At 46.3% G+C, this 18178-nt stretch overlaps 1 protein-coding gene across 2 annotated transcripts in view; it reads right to left on the bottom strand.

The window, feature by feature from the left end:
• The window catches only part of COL22A1 (collagen type XXII alpha 1 chain), a 316179-nt gene that overhangs the window by 195642 nt on the left and 102359 nt on the right, over positions 1 to 18178 (bottom strand). For both annotated transcript variants that reach the window (XM_040433114.1, XM_040433115.1), the window contains exons 11-13: positions 13396 to 13449; positions 10592 to 10645; positions 8023 to 8076 (exon numbers count right to left, since the gene is read on the bottom strand). In XM_040433114.1, the coding sequence (XP_040289048.1) occupies positions 8023 to 8076; positions 10592 to 10645; positions 13396 to 13449 (162 nt within the window). The remainder of the gene's footprint in view (positions 1 to 8022; positions 8077 to 10591; positions 10646 to 13395; positions 13450 to 18178) is intronic.

Below are 18178 nucleotides of genomic sequence, written 5' to 3'. Positions count from 1 at the left end.
TGACGTCACTGCGCTCATCACATGGTCCATCACATGATCTTTTACCATGGTGATGGATCATGTGACGGACCATGTGATGTGCGTAGTGACGTCACCACAGGTCCTTTTCCTGTGCACAGCAAAGATGAAGACGGAAGAGATGCCGGCTGCGCGAACAAGTGGATTAAGGTGAGTTAAATTATTTTTTATTTTTCTTTAACCCCTCCAGCCCCATTGTACTATGCATTCTGTATTCAGAATGCTATTATTTTCCCTTATAACCATGTTATAAGGGAAAATAATAATGATCGGGTCCCCAGCCAGATCGTCTCCTAGCAACCGTGCGTGAAAATCGCACCACATCTGCACTTGCTTGCGATTTTCACGCAGCCCCATTCACTTCTATGGGGCCTGCGTTGCGTGAAAAACGCACAATATAGAACACGCAGCGATTTTCACGCAACGCACAAGTGATGCGTGAAAATCACCGCTCGTGTGCACAGCCCCATAGAAATGAATGGGTCCGGATTCAGTGCGGGTGCAATGCGTTCACCTCGCGCATTGCACCCGCGTGGAAATCTCGCCCCGTGCGAAAGGGGCCTTATATTATTTTGGACACTTTATGGCAATAGTATTTAATCACTCTGTGGCGGTATTATTGTAGCACCGTACGTCTGTAGTGTCTGAGCACTGTATGGACATATTTGATGACTTCATGTACTGGAAGATATTTTTCTTTCTGTGGTTTGCGCATTGTCCATTACTTCTGGTTGTTTATCCACCTTTTGAGTAGTATGGAGGTTTATGGGCCCAAGCTGATGTCCGACACCCTGGACACTCATTCTGTCTCATAGATAAATGTCCCTCTGTGTCCAATATCCATCAAATCCCGTTTATTATCTTGTCCCCAATACACACATTCAATGAATAATTTACTGAAGAGTTTTCGGTATTTTTTTTCTTCTAAAAGACACCGCGACTTCTCCACCGCTCTGTTTAATAATGAATAAACTCAATTTTGCACCTAGCGTTTGGTCAATCAGATTCTCTTTTAGTTATTGATCGGACTCGGATAAAGGTAACATCAAATCTTCGGTCCAATTAAAGCAGGAATACGGACAATTCACAAGAGTTAAACCCATCTCTCCGGCCCCCATTGTCTAAATCAATGCCACATTCATTAGCGGCTCTGTACCAGAAAAAAGGGAAAAGACATAAAGCAGCAGGGTTCCTCTTGGTGGTTCCATCTTCATCTTAAACTTTAATTATTAAAACTGCCGGGAAGTAGAAGGAGAATATTTTATCAAAGGTTTATCAATAAAGGGGGCGGTATAGTGTCACATACGGATGTGAAAGGCGCGCGCGCGCAGTCCCTGTACAGCGGCACCAAGGCGCTATGTATTCTGCTGTACAGCGCCCCCATGAGGTGCGGTGAGGACAGTACTGAAGGACATCTATGTAATAGGGTAGGCATTAGAACATACAGAATCAGAATCTCAGGGTATAGATTGGCCCAATATCAGCACAAGAGCCGTAATGTGTTGAATTTAAAGGTTTTATCCCATTATTAATGTAAAAAAAAATGACCATCAGACATCATATAGGACATGACAATCTCTAGGAAGCTAGAACCAGCCCTGGACCTCACATGGATCCAGAGATCTCCACATTCACTGCTTCAATTACTCTGTCAGCTCAGGAGGTGTCCTTTATCCTGCTGTTCTCTCCCTATAAAAGATCAGGGGGTGTCCTTTCTACTGCTGCCCTATCACTATCAAAAGGCTGGGGGGGGGGGGTGTCCTTTATCCTTTATCCTGCAGCTCTCTCCCTATCACAGCTAAGATAAAGTGTATTTTATCCTGCATACAGCATAGGGGCTGTGTCCTTTCTGCATCAGTTATCTCCCTATCACAGCTCAGGGAGAGTGCCCTTTCTGCTGAAGCCCTCTCCCTATCACAGTTCAAGGGGCATGGCCTTTCTTGAGGGGTGTTTCCTTTCTGCTACAGCTCTCTCCCTGTAACTGTTACAGCTACTATCAGTAGGTATGGCTGATGGCAGCTGAAGAATTGAACAGGATCCATCATGTGGGCATTACTAATGTGAGGGGCACAAGGTGGGTATAATAACTGTGAGGGCCACAAGGTGGGTATAACTACTGTGAGGGCCACAAGGTGGGTATAACTACTGTGGGGGCCACAAGGTGGGTATAACTACTGTGAGGGCCACAAGTTGGGTATAACTACTGTGAGGGCCACAAGGTGGGTATAACTACTGTGAGGGCCACAAGGTGTGTATAACTACTGTGAGGGGCGCAAGGTGGGTATAACTACTGTGATAGGGCACAAGGTGGGTAAAACTACTGTGAGGGGCATAATGTGGGTATAACTACTGTGAGGGGCACAAGGTGGGTATAACTACTGTGAGGGGCACAATGTGGTTATAACTACTGTGAGGGGCACAAGTTGGGTATAACTACTGTGAGGGCCACAAGGTGGGTATAACTACTGTGAGGGCCACAAGGTGGGTATAACTACCGTGAGGGCCACAAGGTGGGTAAAACTACTGTGAGGGCCACAAGTTGGGTATAACTACTGTGAGGGCCACAAGGTGGGTATAACTACTGTGAGGGCCACAAGGTGTGTATAACTACTGTGAGGGGCACAAGGTGGGTATAACTACTGTGAGGGGCATAATGTGGGTATAACTACTGTGAGGGGCACAAGGTGGGTATAACTACTGTGAGGGGCACAATGTGGTTATAACTACTGTGAGGGGCACAAGTTGGGTATAACTACTGTGAGGGCCACAAGGTGGGTATAACTACTGTGAGGGCCACAAGGTGTGTATAACTACTGTGAGGGGCACAAGGTGGGCATAACTACTGTGAGGGCCACAAGGTGGGTATTACTACTGTGATGGGGCACACTTTGGGTAAAACTACTGTGAGGGGCATAATGTGGGTATAACTACTGTGAGGGACACAATGTGGTTATAACTACTGTGAGGGGCGCAAGGTGGGTATAAATACTGTGAGGGCCACAAGTTGGGTATAACTACTGTGAGGGCCACAAGGTGGGTATAACTACTGTGAGGGCCACAAGGTGTGTATAACTACTGTGAGGGACACAAGGTGGGTATAACTACTGTGATGGGGCACACTTTGGGTAAAACTACTGTGAGGGGCATAATGTGGGTATAACTACTGTGAGGGGCACAAGGTGGGTATAGCTACTGTGAGGGGCACAAGGTGGGTATAACTACTGTGAGGGGCACAATGTGGTTATAACTACTGTGAGGGGCACACGTTGGGTATAACTACTGTGAGGGTCACAAGGTGGGTATAACTACTGTGAGGGGCACAAGGTGGGTATAACTACTGTGATGGGGCACACTTTGGGTAAAACTACTGTGAGGGGCATAATGTGGGTATAACTACTGTGAGGGGCACAATGTGGTTATAACTACTGTGAGGGGCGCAAGGTGGGTATAACTACTGTGAGGGGCACAAGGTGGGTATAACTACTGTGAGGGGCACAATGTGGGTATAACTACTGTGAGGGGCACAAGGTGGTTATAACTACTGTGATGGGCACAAGGTGGGTATAATTACTGTGAGGGGCACAAGGTGGATATAACTGATATAACTACTGTGAGGGGCATAATGTGGGTATAACTACTGTGAGGGGCACAAGGTGGGCATAAGTACTGTGTGGTAGCACTAAGGGGAAATGCCCTAGATTACCCTGTTTTACATTGGGACCAGCACAGCGCCCCCTGCTATGGATTTTGCTCCATCATCACAGGGACCTTGTTCCAGATCCAGCGGGTATCACACCGACATGCCAGTGAAACCCTGTATGCGTAGGACCAGGGGCGTAACGATCGCGCTGCACACACGCTGCACCTGCCAGAGCGCTCATCACAGCAGCGTTCCATCCACTCGGCCCGGCCTCTCTCTACCAGGCCCCAGTGCTGCTCTATTTGTAGTACTCACAAACTAAGCGGGTGGGGGCGGAGCCTGACTAACAACGGCCAGGCTCCACCCACCAGCTTTATACATGAATACTACTAGTAGGGCAGCGCTAGGGCCTGATAGATGCTGGACCGAGTTGATGGAACGCTGCTGTGATGAGTGCTCTGACGGAGACCTGGCATTGTCACTGAACATCATGCCAGTGGTCACTATATGGAGATTACTGGGCGCAGTGCAAGGAAGAACATAACTGGTGGCACTGTAGTGACATTACTGGGGGCAGTATAGGTACATTACTGTGAGCAGTATATGGACATTACTGGGGGTAGTGGGGGATATTACTGGGCGGCACTGTGGGGACATTATTACCAGAGCAGTGGCGGATTACAATAGGGACGTTCGGGTCGGCAGCCCCGGGCCCCTGGGGTGCCCAGCGCCGACCCGAACGCCCACATACTGCGGCGGGGCACGGGAGCGCATAGCTCCCTGTCCCGTCGCCTATCACTGCCATAGGCTTAAAGCCTAGTAGGCCTGAGGCCTATGCGGTAGTGAAATCCCGGCGCAGGCGTGCGTGATGACGTAATCACGCGCCTGTGCCGGGACACAGCACATTGACGCGTGCACGCCTGCCTCATCCCGCCTTCGTCTGCGATCAAGTGCCTGGCCCTGGACGTTGAGTATTTAGCTTTTCATTTTTTTTTTCAATTTTTTTTTTTTATTTCATGTGCCTACTTTGGGGGACATGTGGGGGACGACACACAGAGGAGGACATATTCAAGGGACCTCGAGTACATGGGAGGGGGAATGTGGGGGCTGTGTGGGGCTAAATTATTATTGGAGGGACTACTATGTGGGGGCAAATTATTATGGGAGGGACTACTATGTGGGGGCAAATTATTATCGGAGCCGGACTACTATGTGGGGGCAAATTACTATATGGGCAGTGTGGGGGCAAATTACTATGTGGGGGCAGTGTGGGGGCAAATTACTATATGGGGCAGTGTGGGGGCAAATTACTTTGTGGGGGCAGTGTGGGGGCAAATTACTATGTGGGGGCAGTGTGGGGGCAAATTACTATGTGGGGGCAGTATGGGGGCAAATTACTATGTGGGGGCAGTGTGGGGGCAAATTACTATATGGGGCTGTGTGGGGCCAAATTATTATGGGAGGGACTACTATGTGGTGGAAATTACTATATGGGGGTGTTGCTATTGGGGAGGCACTGTAGGGGCAATTCTATTATTTTTGTGGACACTATACAAGGATTATTGCCTGGAGCACAATATAGGGTGTTATTATTACTGGGGGCACTCTAGGGGACATTATAGCTGCTGTAGACACTATAGGAACATTTGGGGTAATTTATCAAACTGGTGTAACGTAGAACTGGCTTAGTTGCCCATAGCAGCCAATCAGATTCCACCTTTCATATTTGACAGCTCTTTTGGAAATCCAGTTCTACTTTACACCAGTTTGATAAAGGACTCCAATTATGTCTATTAGGGTCACTATTTTTTAAGCAGTATAGTACCTGGGGCATTGGGGGGCACAACGGGCACAGGTATTGGGGGTGGCAGCAGGATGACACTGTGGGGACACCAGGATGAGGAGGAATTGAGAAATCTAACGTGTCTGTGTTACAAACTGTAGAGACGAGATGCGGCTGAAAGAATTTGCCATGGCGGTCTGGGTCAAATGGAGGAGAAGAGGAAAGAGAAGGTCTACATGACAGGAGATGTCACTGGATGTAAGAGGTATGTGGTGCTGTATTCTCCTCCATGTCTTTTTTTATTATAATTATATGTATTTTAAATTTGGTGACCAAATTTTTCAGTTTAGGACCCAATTTAGGGTATTTTTTTTTTTGGTCTGAAGATGTCATATGGCCTAAGAATAGACTGTGGCGCCCATGAAGCACCGCAGCCTCTTCATACAAAAAAAAAAACTAAACTAAAATGGGGAAGGGGGGGGGCCAAGTTGGTTAGACAGCCCCGGAAATATCATGCACTTAATCCGCCCCTGTACCAGAGACACAATAGGGGGCATTAATATTACTGGAGGCACATTAGGAGATATGATGACTGGGTGCACTGTGGGATCATTATTATTACTGGGGCACCCCATGGGCTATTTTTATATATTGTGGGCGGCACTATTACTAATAAGGGCACTCTGGGATTTGTGAGAGTTAGTTTTAGTTAAGTTTGAACTTGATGTTACTTAGTTCTGTTATCGCTGGGGGGCTTTGATAGCTGTGTACATGATGGGGGGGTGCTGATGGATTGCTGGTGTACGTGCTGGGGGGGGGGGTACGGATAGTTCTGGACACAGAGGGTGATGTGATGGACGATTTGGGAGTGAGTTATATGGTACGTCCAGGGTGGGCTGTTGGGGCTTTGGAACGGCAGGGGAGGAGCACTGTGGAGAGGGAGGAGATCCGCCATTATTGTGCCATGCTTGCTTCATCAGCACAGTCAGAAGCACAGCCAGCAGGTGATTCATTATAATGTAATCAATTTCACCACATGGGTTCCATTAGAGTAAGGGTCATTAAAACAGGTCATTTATATTTTATAAATTGGGGGCATAATTTAATTTGTAGGGGTTGGGGAGTCCACACCTGGTGTAAGCACTGACGATTTGTGTAGTGATTAGCGGCAGCGTAATACAAAGCATATTATGGGGAGGGCGGGTTCCGGATTCAAAGTTTGCCCTGGGGCCCATAGAACTCTAGTTACGCCACTGTATTGGTACCGCCGTGTACCCTGTTTTTTTTCAGGTAACATACTGGGGATCATTTTGCGCCGATCTTTGGTCCCCCTCCGCACTACCAGAGGATTGGCCTAACTTATGAATTAGGTGCACGCCTGGAGTAAAAACTACTCAGGCCCCTTGAGTATTTTTTACTCCTCTTTTACAGTGTAAAAGATAATAAATGTCTCGGGGCCAAAATTCAGGTCCCCGTCACACCCTTTCCGCTCCTAAATAGTTGCAAAAGGGGTCTTGCAAAGATTTTTAATCCTAAAACAGGCGCAAAAATATTTGTAAGGATTTTATTAAAAGTTACGTTTTAAGCTAATTACCCATAATCCTATGGGGACTGGGTGGGATTGGTTATGTACAGTTTTGCACTGGGCAGAGTTAAAGGCATGGGTTAGCATTAAAACAATATGTCGCAGCGCACCGCTGTTTCCAGCGCGCCGTGGGTGAATCCTTTCTCCAGGTGCTGGAAAGCCTAGCTACACCTCTGCCCTTTAAAGGTGTCCTTTGGGATGTCTGACCTTGCAATAGGTTAGATCATCAATATTAGATCAGTTAGGGTCCATCTCTCAGCATCTCCATCAATAACTGCATTTATCACAGAGGATTTCCACTTGTGGGACACTACGAGCTGCATGCCACGAGTCCCACTGTCCCACTACTGCCCCACAGCCACTAATTGGAAACCCAGCCTTAGTAGTTTGCAGACTGCTTTAGTTCATGTTCATTTGCTCTTGCCTGACTGTCTGCCCAGTGTCTCTCTATTTGAGGGCAGGTGGCTCGAGGTATCGAAATAGTCAGAAGACAGAAGCAAAAAAGTTTACCAAAAAATCCTCAAGTAATGAAGGAGATACTTTGACATAAAATACTGGACATAGTCTGAGGCATTAGTTAAAACTCCTGGGCCCCAGTGCATAATCTGTAACATGGCTTCCACCAGTCAGGTGCCATTTAAAATATGGGAGGCTTCTTATATGGCAGATGGACTTTTGGCCCCTTCAGGCACCAAGGCCTGGGTGTTACCTCTGTACCCAACATGTACATAAACTAAGAACATCAGTTGTTTAGTACAAAAATGTACAACTTGAAGGACCTAAAGTTTGGACTCCCTATCAGTTTACTTTATGACAAATTTAAGAAATGCTGCCAAAGGTTTTTTTTTAAATATGTTACCGAAACCAGTATTTTTGGAACCAAATGAAGACTGTGGTCATGTAAGAAAGTTCTCTACTTATAATATTCCTTTACGATCAGTGCCATAATCTAAAATATTCAAGTGTTCTAGGAAAACCATCTAACCAAGCTCCTACCTGTGGTCCCGGATTGCCAGCAACACCATTTTCTCCCCGCTCTCCTTTGCTACCCTGAAAAATGAAATTTGAAGAAGTTGGAAGAGTCATTGTAAACATCATCTCTGCCCTCTGACCATGTAGTAATCCATGTATGATTGTGACAGCCAAATGAGTTTGTACAAGAGTTACATTGGAAGAAATGCTCAACATAAAAGTCAACATACGGTGGACTGGTGCCATTTTTTGTAAAAAGTAGAAACCACTAAATGGTGATCATATCCTATGTGAAGCTTTCTGGAGTAAATGGTTATATTGGTTTAATTACACCTTTTTAGATACACCTAAATAGTAGTGGATGGAAACTCATTTCAACCAAAGGCATCCTAGCATGGCTTCAACAATATGTCGGAAAATAAGCAGCAAGGATAGAGAGTAACTGAAGTAAATGGTATTGGAGGTACAACTGTACAGTACACAACCCACACTTTCCATTAGTGAGATGGAGATTTGGGAGTAAGGCAGGCTCATGAAGAAAATATTCCTATGCTTGGAACCATTACCTGACAAAATTGTGAAATGGATCATCACCCATGTGTTTTCATCCATGAGATATTCAGCATACAATAGTCATAAAGGGATGAGTTAGTTCAGGAACATTGATTTGATCATTTAGGCCTGTGATGGCAAAGCTCACGCACTCCAGCTGTGGTAAAACTACAATTCCCAAAATGCAAACTTGCTTGGCCGTTCTCAGAACTCCATAGAAATTAATAGAGCATGCTGGGAGTCGTAGTTTCACCACAGCTGGAGTACCGGAGGTTAGCCATCACTGATTTAGACTATACAGTAGGTCTTCATCAGTAGAGACAACTGAAAATTGGAAAGGTCCCTTTAACAACGTTTCAAATTTTGTACGAGTTGTATTTGTGACTTTTTTGGGGCCACAGTGGAACATGCAGCTCCAAAGTAGGAAATACGACCATCAGGAACATGTTGGCAAAGAGAATTTTTTGGAAAATATGGTCAATCTACTTGACCATGCACGAGACTGAAATTATAAAAGTGGGCAAAATGGGTACACGTACTCATGTTCTTTTCTAAACCCCATCCTTATGTCATCATGATTCAGAGGGAACAAGGACTCACCAGATCTGGAGAACTTGATTTGTCCTACTTCAGTTGAGATGCTCAAGAGTCCTTTAGAGTCATGCTCTCTCCAACCTTTACATTAACCTGATTTAACCACATACTGTTGTAGTTCAACCATGACAGGGTGGGACACAACTTGTATTCAGCCACTCTCATCAGCCGTTTTCAATCAGGAACACTGTGGACTTTTTTCTCTCAAAATGAAACTTTTGGGTGTGAAAAGACTTGACTCTAAAACTTTTAAGTCTTGAACCTAAAACCTACATGCAAAGTAATGATGGTCATGCCAACATTAAAGTTCTTTAGAGCCAATGTTTTTCCCATTCACAAGTAGAATTACCCCACTCAGTTCATCAGGCTCTGAAATCAAGCATGTGATACAGTCACTGGACTTATAATTATGTCTGGTACTATTTATTAGTTTGCCAATGCATTGGAAATGGTCCAAGCTGACAGGGTTGGACTGTCCAAGAGAGGGTCTATCATCTAGAAGCTCCAGTTTCTGATCCAATAACTAGGTCCACCCACGACAGGACCTAGTTTATCACCAAGGTTCTAAAGAAGATGAAACCCCCACCAGTTGATCAATTGCAGCTAGAGTTTCTTAATTTTTGGAATTATTTTTGGAATTGTTACCTAAATTACCAATTAGTCCTTGATGATGATAATTAAGTGCAATAAAAACAGCAATGAAATGTGGACATGAATTTGTCTTTGTACAGCTGGACTTTCTTTGGTTGGCACATTGCAGTCCAACTGTCACAGCCAACATGAGGTGCACTGGCACTCCATCTGACACGTTGCCTGGGACAGAGTCCTAGTGTCACCACAATGATGGGAACCCATGACTCTCTGCTTTGAGGAATATGTGGTTTCAAGATCAACAACTGATACAATGTGTGATGTGATTGACCTAGGATAGGGGAAACAATCCAATATTCCTCTGCTTGATTATCAACCATGTGAAGAGTTTTCTGGTTGTTTTTCTCCATACATTTTTGTGATCTCCTGTGCTTGATTGCCTGACTTAGTCTTCTCTTCAATATTCAGTGTACCAACCTGACATAACATTTCGACGTTCTCTTCTGATTTGGACCTGATGTTCACCTGACGTTTGCTGCCTTTACACTTGCCCACCATCAGGTTCTGACCATTTCTTAGGGAATATCCTGGGAGGGTGAAGATACCTAAGACTCTGCATCTCAGTTTAGCCTTCACCAACCTAACAATAGTCTCCTTAAATGGGAGTCTGCCTTGCTGGTAAGCTTCTGCTAACTGCCTCAAGTCCGAATTGGTCTTACTTCTCACCGAGCAACTTGGCATCTGGAAAATTTGCCGTCAACACACCTGCTGCCAGCTGGTCAGGAATCGTCACCAAATTGTGATCATGGACTAGAATCCATACATTAGAAACAATGAGTAACAAAGTAACACTTACCCTTTCTCCTTTGGCTCCTTCCCTGCCAAATGGACCAGGAGGCCCAAAAGATCCCTGAAAAAAATGTACATGCTGTAAACCCCTAGAAACTTTTATACCTTATCTGAAGGGAAGGCTCAAACTAGTGAAAAAAAATGATTTCTACAACATTTTTTTTTTTATAAAAAATGATGCGTATTGTTGTTATGCAAAAAAACAAACTACTGCCTGTCGTCTCTGACAGTGACTTGTTCCCTGCCAGAACAAAAGGATCAGTCATCTTGGAATTACATTACTCAACTGTCTCTGCCCCGCTCCCCTCCTTATTCCTGAATTTTTGTCTCTTTTGTGCATCAGATTTCTATGGCAACCTGATACGCAACAGTAATGTCACACCAGTTGCTTAAACATTTCTCTGGCAGTGGGACGATGCCTAAAGTTCAGCATCACGTTGCCTTTCTGTTTGTTCATCCACTTTGCTGCATCCAGCTCTGCTGCATCCAACTCTGCTACATTGGCCCTTCAACTACACCAGCTTTGCGCCCTGCCATTACATCAGCTCTGCTGCATCCTACTCTTCTGCATTAGCCCTTCCACTACCTCAGATCTGCTACATTGTCTCTGCCACTACATCAGACCTGCTGCCTCCAACACTGCTACGTTGACTCTGCCACTACATCAATTCTGCTGCATCCAGGTCTGCTACATTAGTCCTTTAGCTTTGCTGCATACAACTCGGCTACACTGGCCCTACCACTACATAAGTGCTGTTGCATCCAACTGTGCTACATTATACCTTCCACTACATCAGATCTGCTACATCCAACAATGCTACATTGGCCCTACCACAACATCAACTCTGCTGCATCCATCTCTGCTACATTAGACTTGCCATTACATCAGCTCCACTGCATCCAACTCTGCTACATTTACTATGTCACAGCACCAACTCTGCTACATCCATCCTTGCTACATTAGCCCTAACAGGGTCCACTAGAAAGGTATCCCTTTCCAAAAGGAGTTGTGCAGGACAAGCACAACATTTCTGCAAGGTAGGTCCACCTCTCCTGAGGTTCACTGGCTGCTGCTCCTCCTCTCTGGTATCCAGATCTTTAACAGGTGAACAATGGTTGAATAATAAAAGAGAAAAATAGGAAACAATTGGGACAGTGCTCTACGATCAATGTACAGGATTATTTCTGAATCAAAACCATATGAAAAGAATATAAAAGCACTACACGTTTCAGCAGTGAGTCGTCACCTTCTTCGGGTCCATAATAACACAGCGTCCTCATGCAGTTACTGAACTTGAATACTGGCATGCGGACGTTGTGTAAACTGCTGAAATGCGTCGTCCTTCTATATTCTTTTAATATGAATTAAATTCACAAATAAATCTGTACATTCATCGCAAAGCAGCGTCCCAATTGTTCCCTATGTTTCTCTTTTATTATTAAACCAATAACCAATGACATCATCACTCACCAATAAAAAGCAATGGCATCATCACCAATAATAAGCAATGACATCATCACTCACCCATAATAAGCAATGACATCATCACCAATAATAAACCATGACATCACCACTCACTGATAATAAGCAATGACATCATCACCCACCGATAATAAACAATGACATCATCACCAATAATAAACAATTACATCATAATTCACCAATTATAAGCAATGATATCATCACTCCCCGATAATAAGCAATGACATCATCACCAATAATAAACAATGACATCATCACCAATAATAAACACTTACATCATCCCTCCCCGATAATAAGCAGTGACATCATCACCAATAATAAAGAATGACATCACCAATAAAAAATGACATCATCACTTACTGATAATAAGCAATGACATCATCACTCACCGATAATAAGCAATGACATCATCACTCACCGATAATAAGCAATGACATCATCACTCAGTGATAATAAACAATGATATCATCACTCACCGATAATAAACAATGACATCATCACCAATAATAAACAATTACATCATAATTCACCAATTATAAGCAATGATATCATCACTCCCCGATAATAAGCAATGACATCATCACCAATAATAAACAATGACATCATCACCAATAATAAACACTTACATCATCCCTCCCCGATAATAAGCAGTGACATCATCACCAATAATAAACAATGACATCACCAATAAAAAATGACATCATCACTTACTGATAATAAGCAATGACATCATCACTCACCGATAATAAACAATGATATCATCACTCACCGATAATAAGCAATGACATCATCACTCACCGATAATAAGCAATGACATCATCACTCAGTGATAAGAGGCAGTGGCACTGAAGAACAAACACACAACCAGCACTCGGAATGCTGCTAATATTTCATTACAAAAGTAATTTAAAGGGGTTGTCTGAGATTGTTTTTATATTAGTCAGGGACGGTGTTATAATATCTCGACTATCTCAACCCCCTCAGTTCTAGAGCTGCCTCACCTCTCCGATCCCCCCAGACTTTGTTGCCAGATTGCAGAGGGGATGTGCCGTATATTGCACAGCAGCGGTCTGGTGATGTGTAGCACAGAGTCCAGTGATTGACTGCAGCGGTCACGTGCGGTATACGGCATGCCATCACTACAGCCATAACATTACATCACGGCTGAACTAGCGGGGAGGAGATGGAGCTTAGGACGGTAAGGAGAATTTTTTTTATTACTATATCACTTTGCCTGATTAAAAAATAAAATCTGGCACAATCCTTTTGTTAAAATGACACTGAAGAATAAGATCCACCCGAGAGTGACAAGTATGGGGCGTTATTACCTTCTCTCCTTTTTCTCCTCTAATTCCAGGAAATCCTTGTATTCCAGCCTCTCCCTGAAATATAAGATCAACATTAATTACATCAGAAATGCAGATCATATAATTTGAGATCAGCGAATCGAAGTTGACGAAGTGGAATTCGATCCGAATTCGAATTCTTGGTAACGAAACACATTTTTTTCCTAAAATAGCTGCTACATGTGTTAGGACATGGAGCAAAGAACTCTGGTAACGAGGGATCACCCACAATGTCATGCATGCAGCCAATCAGCAGTCAGACAGCCCTGTGATGTCACAGCCCTATAAATAGCCTCAGTCATCTTGGTTTCAGCCATTTTCCATTGTACTTAGTGCAGGGAGAGACGTCACAGGCGCTAGGGACAGTGCTAGGAAAGACTTTTTTGGCGTGTATTAATTTTCTTTTTATTTATTTATTTGATCTAACAGTATGTCAGACAGAGAAGTGCTGGACCCTGCACAGGGGAGGGACAGAGACCTAAATGTTTCTGGCGCAGGCACAGGTCACAGCAGAGTAAGGGAGCGTGGCAGCAGGAGTCGCAGCAAGAGGCCTGAGTTCCCGTTGTCATCTAGCGGTCGTGTCTTGACCAGCAACCCAGTAGTTCTTGAATGGTTGACTCGATCATCCACTTCGTCCCAAGTGACATCAGACACCCTCAGCCAAGAGTCGTGGGTTCGTCAGACACAACCCTTAGTTGGCATGGCCCGGGAGCAGGCCCTGTGCCCTTACCTGTCTCAACCTGCCTCTGTCCTTTTCTGCTCCCTCAGCCAGAGAAGTATTATATGCTGTGGGCTCAGCTCCACTATACAGCGAGGACGAGCTACTAGAGGACAGTCAGCAGCTACTGCCCAGCCAAGATCTGAAGGAGACATCCGCGGCTTCCTCCGGTAGGCGGGCAAGTAGTGATGAGGAGAGTGGCGTGGGAGTTGGTGTTGCGAGCGGTCAGGCTCCTGGCTCAGAGACCTTTAAGGAGGACATCAGTAACATGCAGACAGTACTCGATGATGATGTAGCCGATCGCAATTGGGAGCCGGATGACGAAGGAGCTTCATAATCATCGAGAGAAGAGGGTGGCAGCTTGCGCGCGAGGCAGCGGCGGAGCCAGCAAGTCGATAGTGTTGCCGGGAGTCAGCAGGGTGGCAGCAGCGGGAGGCAAACATGCCCAGGGTAGACCATCCACTTCTCAGGAGCCTACCTGCCCGGAAAGTAGCGTTGCAGGGGTTCACGGAGGTAGCAGTCAGTCAGTGTGGAGTGTTGGGGGTAAAATCACCTACTTGGCGGTGTGGCAGCAGTGGGAGGTCGGGAGCAAAGGTCTCTCGCAGGTCTGACCAGGGGGGTCCTTTGCGATCTCATTCCACTGCAATGGCTGCTGTGGCGGGGTGGGGGGTAGGAGCATTACCAGCTCCATCAGCAGCAGCAGCTTGAGTCTAGAGTCGCTGATGAGCAGCTTTCTTAACCCGCCTAGTGAAGAAACTACTCAGCAGCAGCAGCAGCTAGACCTGGAGCAGAACCTGAACCAGCAGGTGGTGGCATACTTGGACAGCAGCCTGCCACCCCACATTGAAGATCCGTTGGACTACTGGGCAGCCAAACTGGATTTGTGTCCGCAACTGGCATAGTTTGCCCTGGAAAAGCTGTCCTGCCCAGCCAGTAGTGTGGCATCAGAGCGGGTGATTAGTGCAGCGGGGGCCATATTTACCCCAAGGAAAACTCGCCTTTCCACCCAAAATGTGGAGAGACTGACCTTTGTCAAGATGAATCAGGCGTGGATCAGCCAAGATTTCCACCCAGCAATGCCTGATGCATCAGATTAGATCATCCATGCTGCCTTACCCAAACCTTGACAAAAGAGACCGATTTCTTCTGGCCACCTGCCTCAGCTACTATTCTGATGCTGCCACCCACCTGATGCCACACATCTGATGCCAAGTGCTTCTTCTTACACCCACCATCGTCAGTGAGTACTGTTACTGCCACCCACCTCCCCACTCTGTCACTGGGTCACTCTGTGGTCTCCTGATGCTGCTGCCACCTCACCACTCAGGTCTCCTCCTGCTGCTGCCACCTCCACACTCTGTCATTGTGCCACTCTGTGGCCTCCTCATGCTGCTGCCACCTCCATACTATGTCACCTTGCCACTCTGTGGCCTCCTCATGCTGTAGCTACCACCTTCACACTATGTCACCTTGCCATTCTGTGGCCTTCTCATGCTGCTGCTGCTGCCACCTTCACACTATGTCACCTTGCCACTCTGTGGCCTCCTCATGCTGCTGCTAAATCAACACTATATAACTGGACCACTCTGTGGTCTCCTCATGCTGCTGCCACCTCCACACTATGTCACCTTGCCATTCTGTGGCCTCCTCATGATGCTGCTAACTCAACACTATGTCACCTTGCCACTCTGTGGCCTCCTCATGCTGCTGCTGCCACCTCCACACTATGTCACCCTGCCACTCTGTGGTCTCCTCATGCTGCTGCTGCCACCTCCACACTATGTCACCCTGCCACTCTGTGGTCTCCTCATGCTGCTGCTAAATCAACACTATGTCACTGGGTCACTCTGTTGCCTTCTCATGCTGCTGCCACCTCCACACTATGTTACCTTGCCACTCTGTGGCCCCCTCATGCTGCTGATGCTACCACCTCCACACTATGTCACCTTGCCAGTTTGTGGTTTCCTCATACTGCTGCCACCACCACACTATGTCACCTTGCCACTCTGTGGCCTCCTCATGCTGCTGCCACCTCCACACTATGTCACCTTGCCACTCTGTGGTCTCCTCATGCTGCTGCTGCTAAATCAAGACTATGTAACTGGGTCACTCTGTGGCCTTCTCATGCTGCTGCTGCCACCTCCACACTATGTCACCTTGCCACTCTGTGGCCTCCTCATGCTGCTGCTACTGCCACCTCCACACTATGTCACCTTGTCAGCCTGTGGCCTCCTCATGCTGCTGCCACCTTCACACTATGTCACCTTGCCACTCCGTGGCCTCCTCATGCTGCTGCTAAATCAACACTATATAACTGGGCCACTATGTGGTCTCCTCATGCTGCTGCTGATGCCACCTCCACACTATGTCACCTTGCCACTCTGTGGCCTCCTCATGCTGCTGCTAACTCAACACTATGTCAGCTTGCCACTCTGTGGCCTCCTCATGCTGCTGCTAAATCAACACTATATAACTGGGCCACTCTGTGGTCTTATCATGCTGCTGCTGATGCCACCTTCACACTATGTCACCTTGCCATTCTGTGGCCTCCTCATGCTGCTGCTAACTCAACACTATCTCACCTTGCCACTCTATGGCCTCCTCATGCTGCTGCTGCTACCTCCACACTATGTTACCTTGCCACTCTGTGGTCTCCTCATGCTGCTGCTAAATCAACACTATGTCACTGGGTCACTCTGTTGCCTTCTTATGCTGCTGCTGCTGCCACATCCACACTATGTCACCTTGCAACTCTGTGGCCTCCTCATGCTGCTGCCACCTCCACACTATGTCACCTTGTCAGTCTGTGGCATCCTAATGCTGCTGCTACTGTCACCTCCACACTATGTCACCTTTCCACTCTGTGGTCTCCTCATGCTGCTGCTAAATCAAGACTATGTCACTGGGTCACTATGTGGCCTTCTCATGATGCTGCTGCCACCTCCACACTATGTCACCTTGCCACTCTGTGGCCTCCTCATGCTGCTGCTGCCACCTCCACACTATGTCACCTTGTCAGCCTGTGGCCTCCTCATGCTGCTGCCAACTCACAACTTTGTCTATGGGCCACTCTGTGGTCTCCTCATGCAGCTGCCACCTCCACACTCTGTCATTATTCCACTCTGTGGCCTCCTCATGCTGATGCTGCTGCCACCTTCACACTATGTCACCTTGCCAGTCTTTGGCCTACTCATGCTGCAGCTGCTGCCACCTCCACACTATGTCACCTTGCCAGTCTGTGGCCTCCTTATGCTGCTGCCACCTACCCACTATTTCACTGGGCCACTCTGTGGTCTCCTCATGCTGCTGCTACCTCAACACTTTGTCATTGGGCCACTCTGTGGACTTCTCAAGCTGTTCTCCCACCCTCCCCACTACATGACTGGGCCACTATTTTGCCTTTTTGTCCTGGTTGACATCATCATTTATTTGAACCTTCTTCTGATATGGCACAACGGATCCTGTCTGTGTAGCAGCTGTAAGGCCTGTATGGTCCCATTAGAAGACGGTGTAAAAGGAGTGCGCTTCTTCTTGACGCTAACATTGACCTGTAAGGCTGAGTTCACACTTGAGTTACTTGGTCAGTTTTGCCCCCGTAACTGCCCAAATAAGTGAAGTGTGCAGTGATTCTAAGAGCGACGCCTGTCATGTGCGTGTCATACTGACTCACAGTATTGTTTCACTACCATAGCAGACTCCCTATGCGTGTTACTGCAAGACACAGTGTTCTACACCACTATTCAGGCTCACTGCAGCCAGGAAATAGCTGTTTTTCAACGCGATTCGCCACAAACAAATTCGGATCAAATAGAATCTTTTCGTTAAATTTGGCGAACCAGCCGAATCATATTTTTGAGAAATTCGCTCATCTCTATATATAATATATGTATCCTATTAAAGCCTACATATAGTAATAAATGTCACAATGTAACTCTCCTGAGGAAAGGAGCTGCCCAGAAATACAGCAGAACTGGTGGCTCCTGCATTTACATTGATCCATTGCAGGCAACACATGGTCGAGTCCCATTATTCTGACCACTTCATTCG

The sequence above is a fragment of the Bufo bufo genome, chromosome 5 (genome assembly GCF_905171765.1).
Source record: "Bufo bufo chromosome 5, aBufBuf1.1, whole genome shotgun sequence".
Classification (NCBI taxonomy): Eukaryota; Metazoa; Chordata; class Amphibia; order Anura; family Bufonidae; genus Bufo; species Bufo bufo.
Note: the sequence above shows the minus strand (reverse complement) of the source record. Positions and strands in the feature narration are given on the sequence as shown.